Source organism: Sebastes fasciatus, chromosome 17 (assembly GCF_043250625.1).
Source record: "Sebastes fasciatus isolate fSebFas1 chromosome 17, fSebFas1.pri, whole genome shotgun sequence".
Taxonomy (NCBI): Eukaryota; Metazoa; Chordata; class Actinopteri; order Perciformes; family Sebastidae; genus Sebastes; species Sebastes fasciatus.
In genome coordinates this window covers 19,985,571-19,998,306 of record NC_133811.1, presented here as the reverse complement: position 1 = coordinate 19,998,306, position 12,736 = coordinate 19,985,571, and the positions used below count along the sequence as shown (strand labels likewise).

The 12,736-nt window shown below is 40.2% G+C and overlaps 1 protein-coding gene across 8 annotated transcripts in view; it reads left to right on the top strand.

Moving 5' to 3' along the window:
• csmd3b (CUB and Sushi multiple domains 3b) overlaps positions 1-12,736 on the top strand; it is a 408,609-nt gene that overhangs the window by 334,591 nt on the left and 61,282 nt on the right. For all 8 annotated transcript variants that reach the window (XM_074614488.1, XM_074614493.1, XM_074614494.1 and 5 more), the window contains 12 exons: positions 1,284-1,397; positions 1,500-1,595; positions 1,893-2,096; positions 2,414-2,538; positions 3,084-3,180; positions 7,327-7,431; positions 7,528-7,646; positions 8,170-8,239; positions 8,822-8,938; positions 9,222-9,431; positions 10,885-11,073; positions 12,011-12,188. In XM_074614488.1, the coding sequence (XP_074470589.1) occupies positions 1,284-1,397; positions 1,500-1,595; positions 1,893-2,096; positions 2,414-2,538; positions 3,084-3,180; positions 7,327-7,431; positions 7,528-7,646; positions 8,170-8,239; positions 8,822-8,938; positions 9,222-9,431; positions 10,885-11,073; positions 12,011-12,188 (1,624 nt within the window). The remainder of the gene's footprint in view (positions 1-1,283; positions 1,398-1,499; positions 1,596-1,892; positions 2,097-2,413; positions 2,539-3,083; positions 3,181-7,326; positions 7,432-7,527; positions 7,647-8,169; positions 8,240-8,821; positions 8,939-9,221; positions 9,432-10,884; positions 11,074-12,010; positions 12,189-12,736) is intronic.

Here is a 12,736-nt window from a genome sequence, read left to right as displayed (position 1 = left end):
TGAAAGGGTTAAAGTTCTACGACGAAAACAGTGACAAGACAGCCAGACCGGACAACGCTGTGGTAGTGACCTGTCAATCCCAAGGTAGCCACGCCCTAAAGCATCCCCTGCTTTATGGTCTATTTGACTCTAAATGGGACCATAATTTACTAAATGAACATCATGCTGTATTGAAGAAGACTTGAAACTAGCGACTGAGACCATAAACTCATGTTTACAATGTTTACTGAGGTAATAAATCAAGTGAGAAGTAGGCTCATTTTCTCATAGACTTCTATACAGTTCGACTTCTTTTGCAACCAGAGGAGTCTCCCCCTGCTGGCTATTAGAAAGAATGCAAGTTTAAGACACTTCCACATTGGCTTCACTTTTCAAACCCGGAGGTTGCCCACTGATTTTAAATAGTAAGGTTTTAACGAAAAATGCATGTTTTTGGGAAGTAGTGAGCATATGACTGGATAAATGAGACTTGGATTTTACTGCACGAGAGTTTGTAAACGGATGCTTTGGTATAGTTTTGCTGGTATTAAATGCGGCCCCCATTTACTTCAATTCATCTAGGATTTATTCTGTTTTTCGATTCTTCTTCATTCACCGTGAAGGCATGCAAGAAAAACTACATTTATAATTATTTTGAAGGCACAGTGATCAACCAAGACAGAGAGAATTGTACTAGTTTGAGCAAATACGGGGATCTCAGGCCTCCAGGGGATTCTCTGAAGCTACCTGCCACAGCAGCTGCACTGTAAAATCCAAGGTTTAGTCTCGGTTCATGGCCACTGCAGCAGTCTTTTTACCTTCCATCATACTGAACCAGAGTAAAGCATGGGTTGTGGGACCTGAGTTTGACAGGTTACCACTCATATGCTTTCACTCTACCTGCTTGTAATACTGTAGGGAAGACATATAGAAACACATCTTATCTTATATACCCTTCTGACGTATAGTTTTTGCCAACACCAGCATTTCATACGAGCTGAAAACACTGATACACCCTAGCCAATTGACAAGGGGTGGGGGGGGCTGGGGGGGCGTTGCTGGTGCATGATGATGATAAGATGGTGATGTTTTGATTATTAAGTGTCCTGATATGTAATTTTGTGCCAATAGTTGGCTTGAAATAGAGGTTGACAGTGCAGCGTAATAAAATTTAAATTAGGTTTTACAGGTTAATTTTATCATTGGAAGGTCAGGCACAGAAGGCGGCATGGAATAATAATTTGCCACCATTCAAGTGTGGTTAACTCATCTCTTTATCTGTCTTTTTTCCCTTTCTTCTCCAGTCCTCTTTGGACAGTTTGTATTGTTCCAGACATCTCTAAATGATGTGACGGAAATCTACGATGGACCCACTCAACAAAACACGCTACTGTCTTCTCTCTCTGGGTCCCACTCTGGTAAGGATGGATGGATGGACGGACGGACGGACGGACAGATAGACAGCCTGAGACCTAACCATATAACTTTCTTTCTGATCTTGTCTCTCTTTGACGCCCTAGGTGAGTCTCTCCCTCTGAGTACGGGAAACCAGATCACGATAAAGTTTACCACGGTCGGACCAGAAACTGCGAAGGGATTTCACTTCGTCTACCAAGGTCAGCCAATCACAAGGAGCCAAAGCTGTTGTTTAATTTACCATTATTGTTATTAGTAGCCATTTTCAAACAAATAAATTATATTTTCTAGGGTTTTGCAGAACATGCTTGTATTCTTCATGTCGGACGGATGATTTTTAGTTTTTTATGTATTTAATTTTTTATGTATTTAATGTTTATTTAACCAGGAAAGCCACATTGAGATTAAGAATATCATGGCCAAGATATGCAGCAATAATATCGTTATCAATATTAACGTTTATTTGAAAAATTGTGACATCCTCCTTGTTTCTGCAGCTGTGCCGAGGACCAGCTCCACCCAGTGCAGCTCAGTCCCCGAGCCACGCTTCGGAAAGCGTCTCGGTAATGACTTTGCAGTTGGCTCGTTGGTGCAGTTCGAGTGCAACCCTGGTTATGTCCTGCATGGCTCCACCGCCATACGGTGTGAGAGCGTACCTGACAACCTAGCGCAATGGAATGACACCCTGCCAACATGCATAGGTAAATATGAATCCAGAAATCAGGCAGAAAGACAGACATTTTCCTATTTAGAATGCAGTAAGATATATAAGATTATATATTAGCCATACAATGGACTCTCCACTTTAAAACAAATACAGACAATTCAAATGCAGATAGCTTTCCAATGTGGCCAGACCCTTAGCCTAACTATGCACAAGCTGTCACCCAGGCCTCAGGCTCTTTGGTCTCTTGCTCTGCAGGGGAAGAGATAATACAACCGACTTTCTCTTACTTGCACACAAAGTGTTTTTTTAACCTCTGCTTTTCTCTCCGTTCTGCTCTCTCCTCTCTCTCAGTTCCCTGCGGGGGTGCGTTGACCCTTCGTCGCGGGACCATCCTATCGCCTGGATACCCAGAGCCCTACGACAACAACCAGAACTGTGTGTGGAAGGTCTCCGTTCCAGAGGGGGCTGGAATACAGGTAGCACATGTCACACGCTGCTTCCTGGCTGACCTGTGTATCATTGGCTTAAAAGCTGAGCAGGCAGGATGTCAAGGAAGATAAGATATTATTAGAAGGATGAATGGATGGATGGTTTGTGAGAGACGAACCATCCACAGATAACTAGATAGGATCTAATCGTGGGAGATAATGCCTGATTGCGTGTAAGCTAAACTGCTCTCACGGACAAATACAAAGGCAAAGATGCCTCTGACACAAAATGGAGCACATATTTGACAGATGCCTCACAGCATAACAAGTGCAGCTGTGTTCTGTATCATTTGACTTTATCATTATTTGTAGGTAACAAACAGTTTTGTCTCATGCCTCCGTTTATACTGTTTGACAGTTTCATTAAATATTTACAGCAATTAACAAACATGTGTTTTATTTTAATTCTGAATTTGTTCATAGAACTAATTCAGAGTTGTAGAGCATTGTACCAGATGCAATCAAATGACAATTTAGATACTGTTGTTGATAACAAGTTTTGTCTTTCTCTTCCTCTTCATCCGCCTCCCCAGATACAAGTTGTGAGTTTTGCCACTGAGCATAACTGGGACTCTTTAGATTTTTACGATGGCGCCGACAACCACGCACCAAGACTGGGCAGCTACTCTGGTAAACAGTTGTTTCAATATTTTTATAGTGTTGCACATATCATGGCCACTTTTGCCAAAAGTAATATAGAAAATGACAGTGATTAAAGGGGCAGTGTGTAGGATTAGGTGGTATCTAGCAGTGAGGTTGCAGTTTGCGACCAACTGAATTATACTCCTCCCTTTCCAAGCGTGTCGGAGATGGTCGTGTCTAGAAGGTAACCCGCAAATTGTGAAAAGTTGCGAAAACGTGCAAAACTCTTAGAGACTCGCTGCCCGATGACCTAATCTATTTCTACTATTCAAAGTTAATGCCTAACCTTAATCATCTCGCGAGATCCCACAATTGTGGGTTACTTTCTAGACACGACCGCTGGAGATCTATGCTGGAAAACTAAGTTTTGGGCTACCGTAGAAAACTGGTGGACTTCGTGAAGAGGACCTGCTCCTGTGTAGATATAAAGGGCTCATTCTAAGCTAACGAAAACACATTGATTCTTAGTTTCAGGTGATTATACAATAATGAAACATGCTATGAATATTATATTCCATTTCTGCCAATAGATCCCTCTAAATGTTACACACTGGTCCATTAAGTGTGAGACAAATTGCAACAGATTAGCCAGTAGGAAACTATTATAGCATATCGATATTTCCAACTAGAAACATGGTAAATCATACAGTTTAGAATTGAATTGATAGCAGTCGGTAATTTGGAGTAACCGTGAAGACACTACTGAACAGCATTCAACATTATTAATCAAGAAAGGCCCGTCACAGATTTGAGTATATACTGATAGTCCGACTGAGATTAATATCTCATTTTCAAGAGATACCTGAGTACATTTGTGTATCAATAGAACATAAAACAAACTATTTAAAAAATATACAATATCAATCGTGATAATTACAATAATATAGTAAAATAAAATAATAAAAGTAATATAGCACAACAATAGTCATTTAAAGTTAAAAACAGTCACAGCTAAAATCAATCAGGATTTTGACTAGATTTCTGAACTGACCCATTAAGTACATTGAAGTATCAAGCTTGAAACTACACTGCAGTTCATCCCACATGTATGGTGCAAAGACTCTAAAAGCAGACGTTCCCAAATCAGTATAAGTTCTAGGAACCTGCAGCACTAACGAGTCCTGTGACCACACATATACTGTAGTCCATACTCTACATAACAAAATGTAGAGAGGAAGAAGAACTCTGTAGTCTGTAACCTGACCACAGTAATTATAGCTTGACAGTTAAATACATAATGATATACAAAGAAGAACATTGCATGCTGTCATGGTGTTTTGAGGCATACAAGATGTTGGCCATGTGGCCCCCCGCTGAGAGCTAAACTGGTCCGATTCTAAGTCTCCCAGCAGGAGCTGAGGAACACACCCACTAACACCTGCTTGTTTATCTGCGATTCCTTATAAGACATATAAGAAATTTGTGTCGCATAGCTAATTGATCCTCTTACACTCTAATTCTCTTCTAGGAATAGCTATTTCCTGGGCAACCTATGACATGACGTGTCAAACACATTCATTTAAAAAACAATACAATTATTCAGATTTCTAAACACTCCCAAAATGTGTCACTAACTATACCTTTAAGTTGACTTTAAAGGGATAGCTCTGGTCTTTTGAAGTGGGGTTGTATGAGGTACTTGAGGGACTACAGTAGATGACGGTCGGCACGCCCCCAATTTGGAGAAGCAGACAGGAGTACCAGCATGGAGGCAAAGCAATATACTGCTGTGGACGGAGGCAGCAGCAGCTTTTAGCCACCTAAAACAAAGGCCCACCTAAAAAAAATCTATATCAATATAGTAGTAGTAGATAAGTACCTCATACAACCCCACTTTAAATTATCTGAACTATCCCTTTAATGGAAAGAGCGAGGTATTTTTTTCTTAATTATGGTAATTATGGTGTCACAGCCTGGCTCGCTCAGGGCCACGAAAAATATGGAGACACACCGTGGGAAGCCACAATGGTATGGTTGATATTTAATACTAATTATCATTAATAAAACAGTTGTATAAGAGGTATCAATTTTAATAGCATGTTTTACATTTTTTATGTTTTATGTAAAATAGATGGAAACTGCTTCTGGTGATCACTTACTGTCTGTCCAGGTCAAATTGATCACTATAAGCAGATGATTATTATGCAGATTACCATCTAATTGACATTTGTATGTTTAATACATGAATATTAAGTAATGAAACGGAAACCTTCTCTATTTACTGAATTATATTGACTGTTTCAAAATACAGTACAGTAAATGCTTTTCAATTAACAATACTGTAAAAGGAAATTACTATACTGTGTATGATTCAAATACACTATAATACAATATAGCACTGTTTATAACATATAGCTTACTGTAGGCCCGCTCAAGGTGGCATTACATGACTAGGCATTATCAATCCACTTGACTTCAACTACAGGTGTTTTCCCCATGCTCATTCATTTTCTGTCTCCATCACTAGCAGCTATGACTGTTTCTTGTTGTTAGAGTAGACTACACGAGGTAATCTGAGGAACACAAAGTTTTTCTGCGACATCTCGTTGGCTCATTTTTGGCAGTTTAAGCTTCGAGGAGGCTATGTTTTTTATTGAGATAAAATTACCGTCTTTTTCCCGTCATGATTTCAATGTGCAAGCAGCACCAGCCTCAGAGGCCAGCCGGAAAGCAGACGATATCAAGGGCGTTAAGTGAAATTTTTTTTAATATTTTAACTTTTTTCCATATGTTGTCATGTATGAAAAGACCCAAAAGCAACACTTTATGCTGACTACTTGATTACTTTAAGCAAATTATTTAAAGCATTTGTATATAAATGATTCTGTCCCAAGCTTTTTGATCCATATACGTGGTTTCCACTGTATTCTATATTTCACTCATACATGCAGAACAAAACTACATTTCTCTTCTCGTCTTTTCCTGTAGAAAAATAAAATAATAAAAAAGTGTGTCTGGTCCAAATATTGGCTCTGACTACAATGGAAGTCCCTCTGCTCCAGTTCTCCGACAAGTCATATTTAACACAAAAATATGTTGAGCCCTGAGAGAAGCATTCCTCTGGATTCATTCACTCGTGTAACTCAAGCCGTCGTCCAAGGGGGGAGTCAGCATATTCTGGGGATGCTAATACTGCTTTTAGGGAAGCAAAGTCATCCGATTATCTGCTAGTTGTGTTAAATAATCTATGGAAGGGCTTGACATCTTGATGGAAAACTGGATAAGAGATTATATTGTTGGCAAGAAATTTTTTTTTTTTTACTCGGGTTGATTACAACTGTTAATTAATATAGTCACACATTCCAAAGTAACTGTAATGGTTAAATCCATGCTGTTAATCATTCATCATCATTCATCATTTATTATTGAGTGGAAATATTTTTTTATTTTTTATTTTCCATTATGGTAATGAATTAGATTTTCTCTGGAATATGAACAGGAGCAGCAGGGGGGCCGCAGACTGTTCAAAGATCTGCTAATTAAATCCCCTCACAACAGGCAACCAATAACATCCATTGGCCTAATTCACTGTTCATTCACAGGAATGTCTCTTTAACTTTGATACGTTCTGCTGACACACCTGCCACCGAACAAAAAAAAACAACATGTAAGTCAAAACGAGCTCTCTGGCCTCTGAGCTAATGATCAAACTCCACAGGTGGCTGCCAGCAGAAGACACTTTTACCACCGCTGCGTCTTCAAGCAAGACAATGACATTTCCACTGATAAGGAGATTAGAGTAGGTTAATGTTCCTTTACATTAAAGTGCATCATTGTGAAGGACCCTGACAGAACCACACTGTTGCACGGTGCCAGCTTCGCTTCAGTAGTGCGGTACTCGTTTTTTTTTTTTTTTTACTTTGTACTTTCCCTTGCCATGCTAAGTAGGTCAAGCCAACATTTGAAAAGTGGTTTCAAATAAAACAGATGTCTCATATAAAAGTAATTCCCTTCTCCCTCCTTCGAGAACACTTCACAAACAAAAAAAAAAGTGAAAATGTAGGTTTGGGAGGCCTTTGTTGTTTCCTTTGCTGTCAGATAACTAAGATCCTGTGCTTTCAAGCCTCAGTTGAAGAATGGAAAAAAATGTGATTGTGGTCCTCTGTTGCTCTCCTCCTCTCTCCTCGCTTTCAGGCACGACCATCCCCCCTCTCCTGAACAGCACATCTAACAACCTCCATCTCAGCTTCAACTCTGATATTAGTGTCTCAGCGGCTGGTTTTCACCTGGAATATACAGGTAACATATTTGTTTTGTATACAAGCTTTATCCGCTGTGTATACATAATGATGAGTGATGCTTTTACAACTGTGTTTATTTCACATTTCTTATCAGCTATTGGCCTGGAGTCGTGTCCAGAGCCTCAAACTCCAAACTACGGTATAAGACAAGGAGACAGATTTATGGTGGGAGACGTCGTACAGTTTTCATGTGAACAAGGATACTCTCTTCAGGTAAAAACACAACCTGTTTCTGCACAGATTCATACAGAATTGGAGGATAGCCATAGAACACAGACATGCACTACAAATAGCAGTTTTGTTTAATGCAAAACAAGTGCCAGACATGCATGTGAAATCATTAAAGGCTGCTCTGCTTTTTCTGATGTGCTGCCGCCATTCACTCTTTTTATCCCCTGGCTGCACAAACCAAGAACTATTTAAACTATGAATCAGAAGGAAACCCTCGCTCTCGGGTTGTTTTCCCAGCTCTTACTAAACATACAACTCTGGTGTGGTTTTGCACAACTCTTGAATAATGTATGCCTTCTGGTGTGGTCTGCCCAATTTCTGTGGAGTACTGTATACGGCTCTAATGGAGGTTTGCCTTCCTCACGCTTAATATCCAGCTCTGCATTACTACAGCTCTACTTATTGCTGAGTAGATAAAACTGCACCTTTTAAACCTAATTATTTATTATCTGTGGCAATTTTTCCCAACTGTTATGATAATAGATTGTGGCTTTTACATTTCTAGGGCAATGCCCATATCACCTGCATGCCTGGACCTGTCAGAAGATGGAACTACCCGGTGCCACTATGTCTCGGTAGGTGTCATCCTACAGTACATGTATGCACAAACACACACACACACATGCACGCATGCCGCCTGGATATATACCAAGATACGTGCAAAACTTGAGTGCTGCAGAAATGATGCAATCGGCCTCCATCGCCTTCACCCTGACTCTCTGGAAAATAAGCCGTTTGATCAATTTGCTGTTCTGTGATGAGCTGATTATTTAGTATTCTGTGCAGAATGTGATTAAGCTTTTAAACTGATGCAAAGCTAAGTCAGAGTCTGTCATGAGCATGCAGAGTGTGTGCCAAAGCATCAGCATGCACCGAGGCAAACTGGAGGAAACAAGCCCCGGACACACATCTACTTGCTACAATGGTAATTTATTCAAGAAGAGTATTTATTAAAGACTCCGAATATTAATGTGTTATTCAAAATGATGCAAAGTGTCAGGTTGAAGATACTCAAAGTGTCCAGTCAGCAGCAGCAGCGTCTTAAAAAAAGGAGAAGTACTCTGTGTGTGTGCTGTACTCAGCGATGTGTTGCTTTCAACACTGAACCACCTTTTTTTCTCTCTTCCTGCATTATGTGTGTGTGTGTGTGTCTACAGCCCAGTGTGGTGGGTCTATGACAGATGTAAGTGGAGTGATTCTAAGTCCTGGTTTCCCCGGCAACTACCCCAGTGGATTAGACTGCACATGGACAGTCAATTTACCTGTCGGCTTCGGTAAGAAACACTGTCAACTTTGAACCTGAGAAAAAAACGGTGTGTGTGGTTCTCCCTCCGTCTGTCTGTGTATGTTTCTGTCGCCCTCTTCATCCATCTATGCTATTTATTGACTCATTTATTCAATCACTCCCTCACTCAATCAGTGTCGGTGGCATTTATCCCCGTCGTTGACGAGTGGCTGCAGGTGAAGCATCTACAAATGCTTTTACCGCCGGGCCTCTCTGTCAGTCAAGCTTTGCTAATTGCTTTAAATGTCTTTTCTGTTTTTTTTTCTCCTCAGGTATCCATCTCCAGTTTCTGAACTTCTCCACCGAAGCGATCCACGATTACTTAGAGATCCGCAGTGGAACGCTGGAGATGGGCACGGTCATTGACCGGTTCAGCGGCCCAGTCATCCCCAAGTCTCTGTTCAGCACCACCCACCAGACCAGCTTCTTCTTCCACAGCGACTATTCACAGAACAAACCAGGGTTCCACATCACATATCAAGGTAAATGAGGTCTGACTGTTGCCAACGTGGAAACTTGGTCGTTAGACGTACTTACTTTACTTAAAGCTGCAGTAGGTAGAATTGGAGCAAATATGATTAAATGATCTGTGTCCTCCAGTGCTCCTAAAGGCATCTGCAAGATTTCACAGACCAGAGGAAAACAACCAATCAGAGCCAGAGCTGGAGCCTTCCCGTCTCTGAGCAGCTGTCAATCACTCGCAAACTCCGATCAAACGGTCAAACTAGGCAGCGCTGATCAAATACGAATCAATATTCTGTTACTGTAATGCCTATCTCTCACCTAAAATGTTTTCAGAAACATCTTGTAGTGCACTGTTTAGCTGTAAAATGAGAAAGTTTGTGACCCGGTTGTTGAGATCTGTTAAGGAAATGCCAAACACCGCCCACCAGCCAGAGCACAGCCAATAGGAACACTCTCTCTCTGAAATGACCTGTGATTGGCCAAAGTCTCCCGTCACGGGTTAGATTTTTTAAAGTCTGAAAACAGAGCCATGAGGAGGTGCAGAAGTTTTCTCTCAGAACACTTGAATTATAATATGCTGAAAGGTTATTATGGAATTTGTAACAAATGATGCCAAAAATATTCGGCCTACTGCCACTTTAATTACTTTATTCCTCAGGAGTGACTAACGACAAAATGATTTACTTTTTCAGACAACAATAAAAATGTCTTCTAAAGCAATCGCTAAAAAATAACAGGGTGCAAACAAGTCCCAGCCATTGTTGGATTAATCTCAGTGATGAGATGAGTGTTATATGTATTCTATTTGACACTAAAGAGGTTTTGAGCAGTGTTATGTTTATTATGACAAATCTAGCCTAAATGTGTTATGGCTGATTCCATTAATGTGCAAATTACAGGGCCTGATGAATAATACCTTTTATCTCATGACAGGGGCACCGGCAAAGTGTTTTAAAACAGGAAAAAGGAATGTGAACACGAGCAGTTGTATTATTTCCACTGCTATTATTTCTACTAACGTTTGTCTTTCTTCAGTCACATCGCTTGTCTTTCTTCCCGTCACTCTTGTAACTTTTAGCTGTGAAAAGTCACTGTGACTAAAACGTTTAAATGGCAGACTGTCAGATTTTACTTGAGAGTATTTCGGGGACATCAAAAGAACAAGTACGTTCTTCTTTGGGGCATGATAACCTTGTCAAAAAGTTAGTAATCTTAATTTGTATCTAGAAGTCTGCAGCTGTTATTTTGTGTACCTCTCCAACATTTCATCAGTCAGTGTTATTTGAAATGTTGGCTGCAGATTGCAGAAGGTCTTCATGTTAAACAAGAGGAATTATGAGTTAGTCTTGTCTTGTACTGACTGACTATTGGTTATTCAGTGTTACAATGGATGTATTTATACTCTCGTTCTATGAATAACTTCTAAATTGTACTATTTTCCTTCACTAATCATGGTTATTGTCTCTCAAGCCTACCAGCTGCAGAGTTGCCCAGACCCTCGGCCGTTTCGCAACGGCATCGTGATTGGCACAGATTTCAGTGTTGGGATGACGGTGTCGTTTGAATGCCTGCCCGGATATTCTCTGATCGGAGAGGCTTCACTCACATGTTTACATGGAATCAGCAGGAACTGGAATCACCCACTACCACGATGTGAAGGTAATACTGAAGCTACAGAAGGTACCTATTACCACGTCAGAATGACTGCGTTTGATGTGTTTACAGCTAGGTATGAAACTACCCCGTGCTGTGTGAAGCGAATACAGAGTCAACGCACCCTCACTTGTAAATGCTTTTCCATAGTATTTCAGCCCTGATATTATCACTGTTGTGAATATTAATGTTGTTTCATATTCTTCCTTTCCTGACTCAAAGCATTATTCCATTATTAAACAGTTATCTTACTCCAAGCAATTTAACGTAGACAGTGTTTTTATTCATACCTGCCAACACTGTTCTAAAAATACGCACGGTATTTCCATGATATTTTCTACTACACTATAACCAGTTGATATTGAATTTTATGCTGAAAGCAAAGTAAAAAACAACAACTTATAAAGCAATTACAAGCACATGCAACACAATAATGTAATATATTCCCTGTGAACTGAATGAATGGGAGTACCTCAATTACAGGGTAGTATAGAATAAATCTGGAGAACATAAGAGAGGTGTCTGGCACGTCGTTATTATACATTTCCAGCGGTGAAATTATACCATTAAATGATATTATACTAACTTTATGACAAGTAACTGCACAATAATCCAATTTTATTCTTTTACTTTAGAGCACTAACTCTCATTCAAGGCCCTTTAATTTAGAAAACTGTAAATATTCCGTCTGATAGCTCTCAGCCGTGGTAACATCACGCCACCGATGAGCACCACCTACACTCCCGAGGAATACCTGCGAGGCAGAACTGAAATAAAACTGTAATGACAATTTATTAAAGGTATTAAGGTGTTATCCAGTGGTCATTACATTACCGATAGAGACGTGTCCTCTCTCAGCCACCCAGATAATTACTAAAGCTTCACAATGATAATACTAATTTGCTGGTATTAAAGGTGATTCTGTTAATATTCTATCTCGCAGCTCTCTGTGGTGGCAACATCACGTCATTAAATGGAACCATTTACTCTCCTGGTCACCCTGAGGAGTATCCCAACTTCCAGGACTGTGTGTGGAGCGTTCGAGTTCCTCCTGGACACGGGATTTACATCAATTTTACTGTACTGAGCACTGAGCCCATATATGACTACATTACCGTCTGGTAAGTGGTATTTACTCATTTAAATGACTTGTTTTTCCACATCTTAATTGTAACTGTTCATCCTCATCAATCTTGTCCATCGTTTCCTGCTTCATCAAGATTTATTTCACTAAGAATTGTTCCTTTTCCTTTGACCGAATAGCCTTTAATTTGTACCAGAACTACTGCTACAAACCGTCTCTCTCACACAGGATGTCATGCTCTTTAACATCTCTTCCGAGCTGGCCACTAATTGGCTAAATTCCTGCAAGGGTTACTATGACTACAGACACCTCTCCTTGAATATAAAGCTTCTCTGACATAATTTCCTTCTTGTCATGTTTTATCCGTCTCTCTTTACCCATAAGTCTCTCCCCCCATCCCTCTGCTCCTCACACTATCTCCGGGTCTCAGTCGGCCCCGTATGTAATACACAATACATCTCTCTCTCTCCCCCTACCTTCCCAGCCTTGACTCCTCTCTTCATTATTCTTCTTAAGGAGAGCAGCCATTGGCAACAGCTGACATTTTGTCAATGCAAAATGTTTAAACAGTGCTTAGATACCATG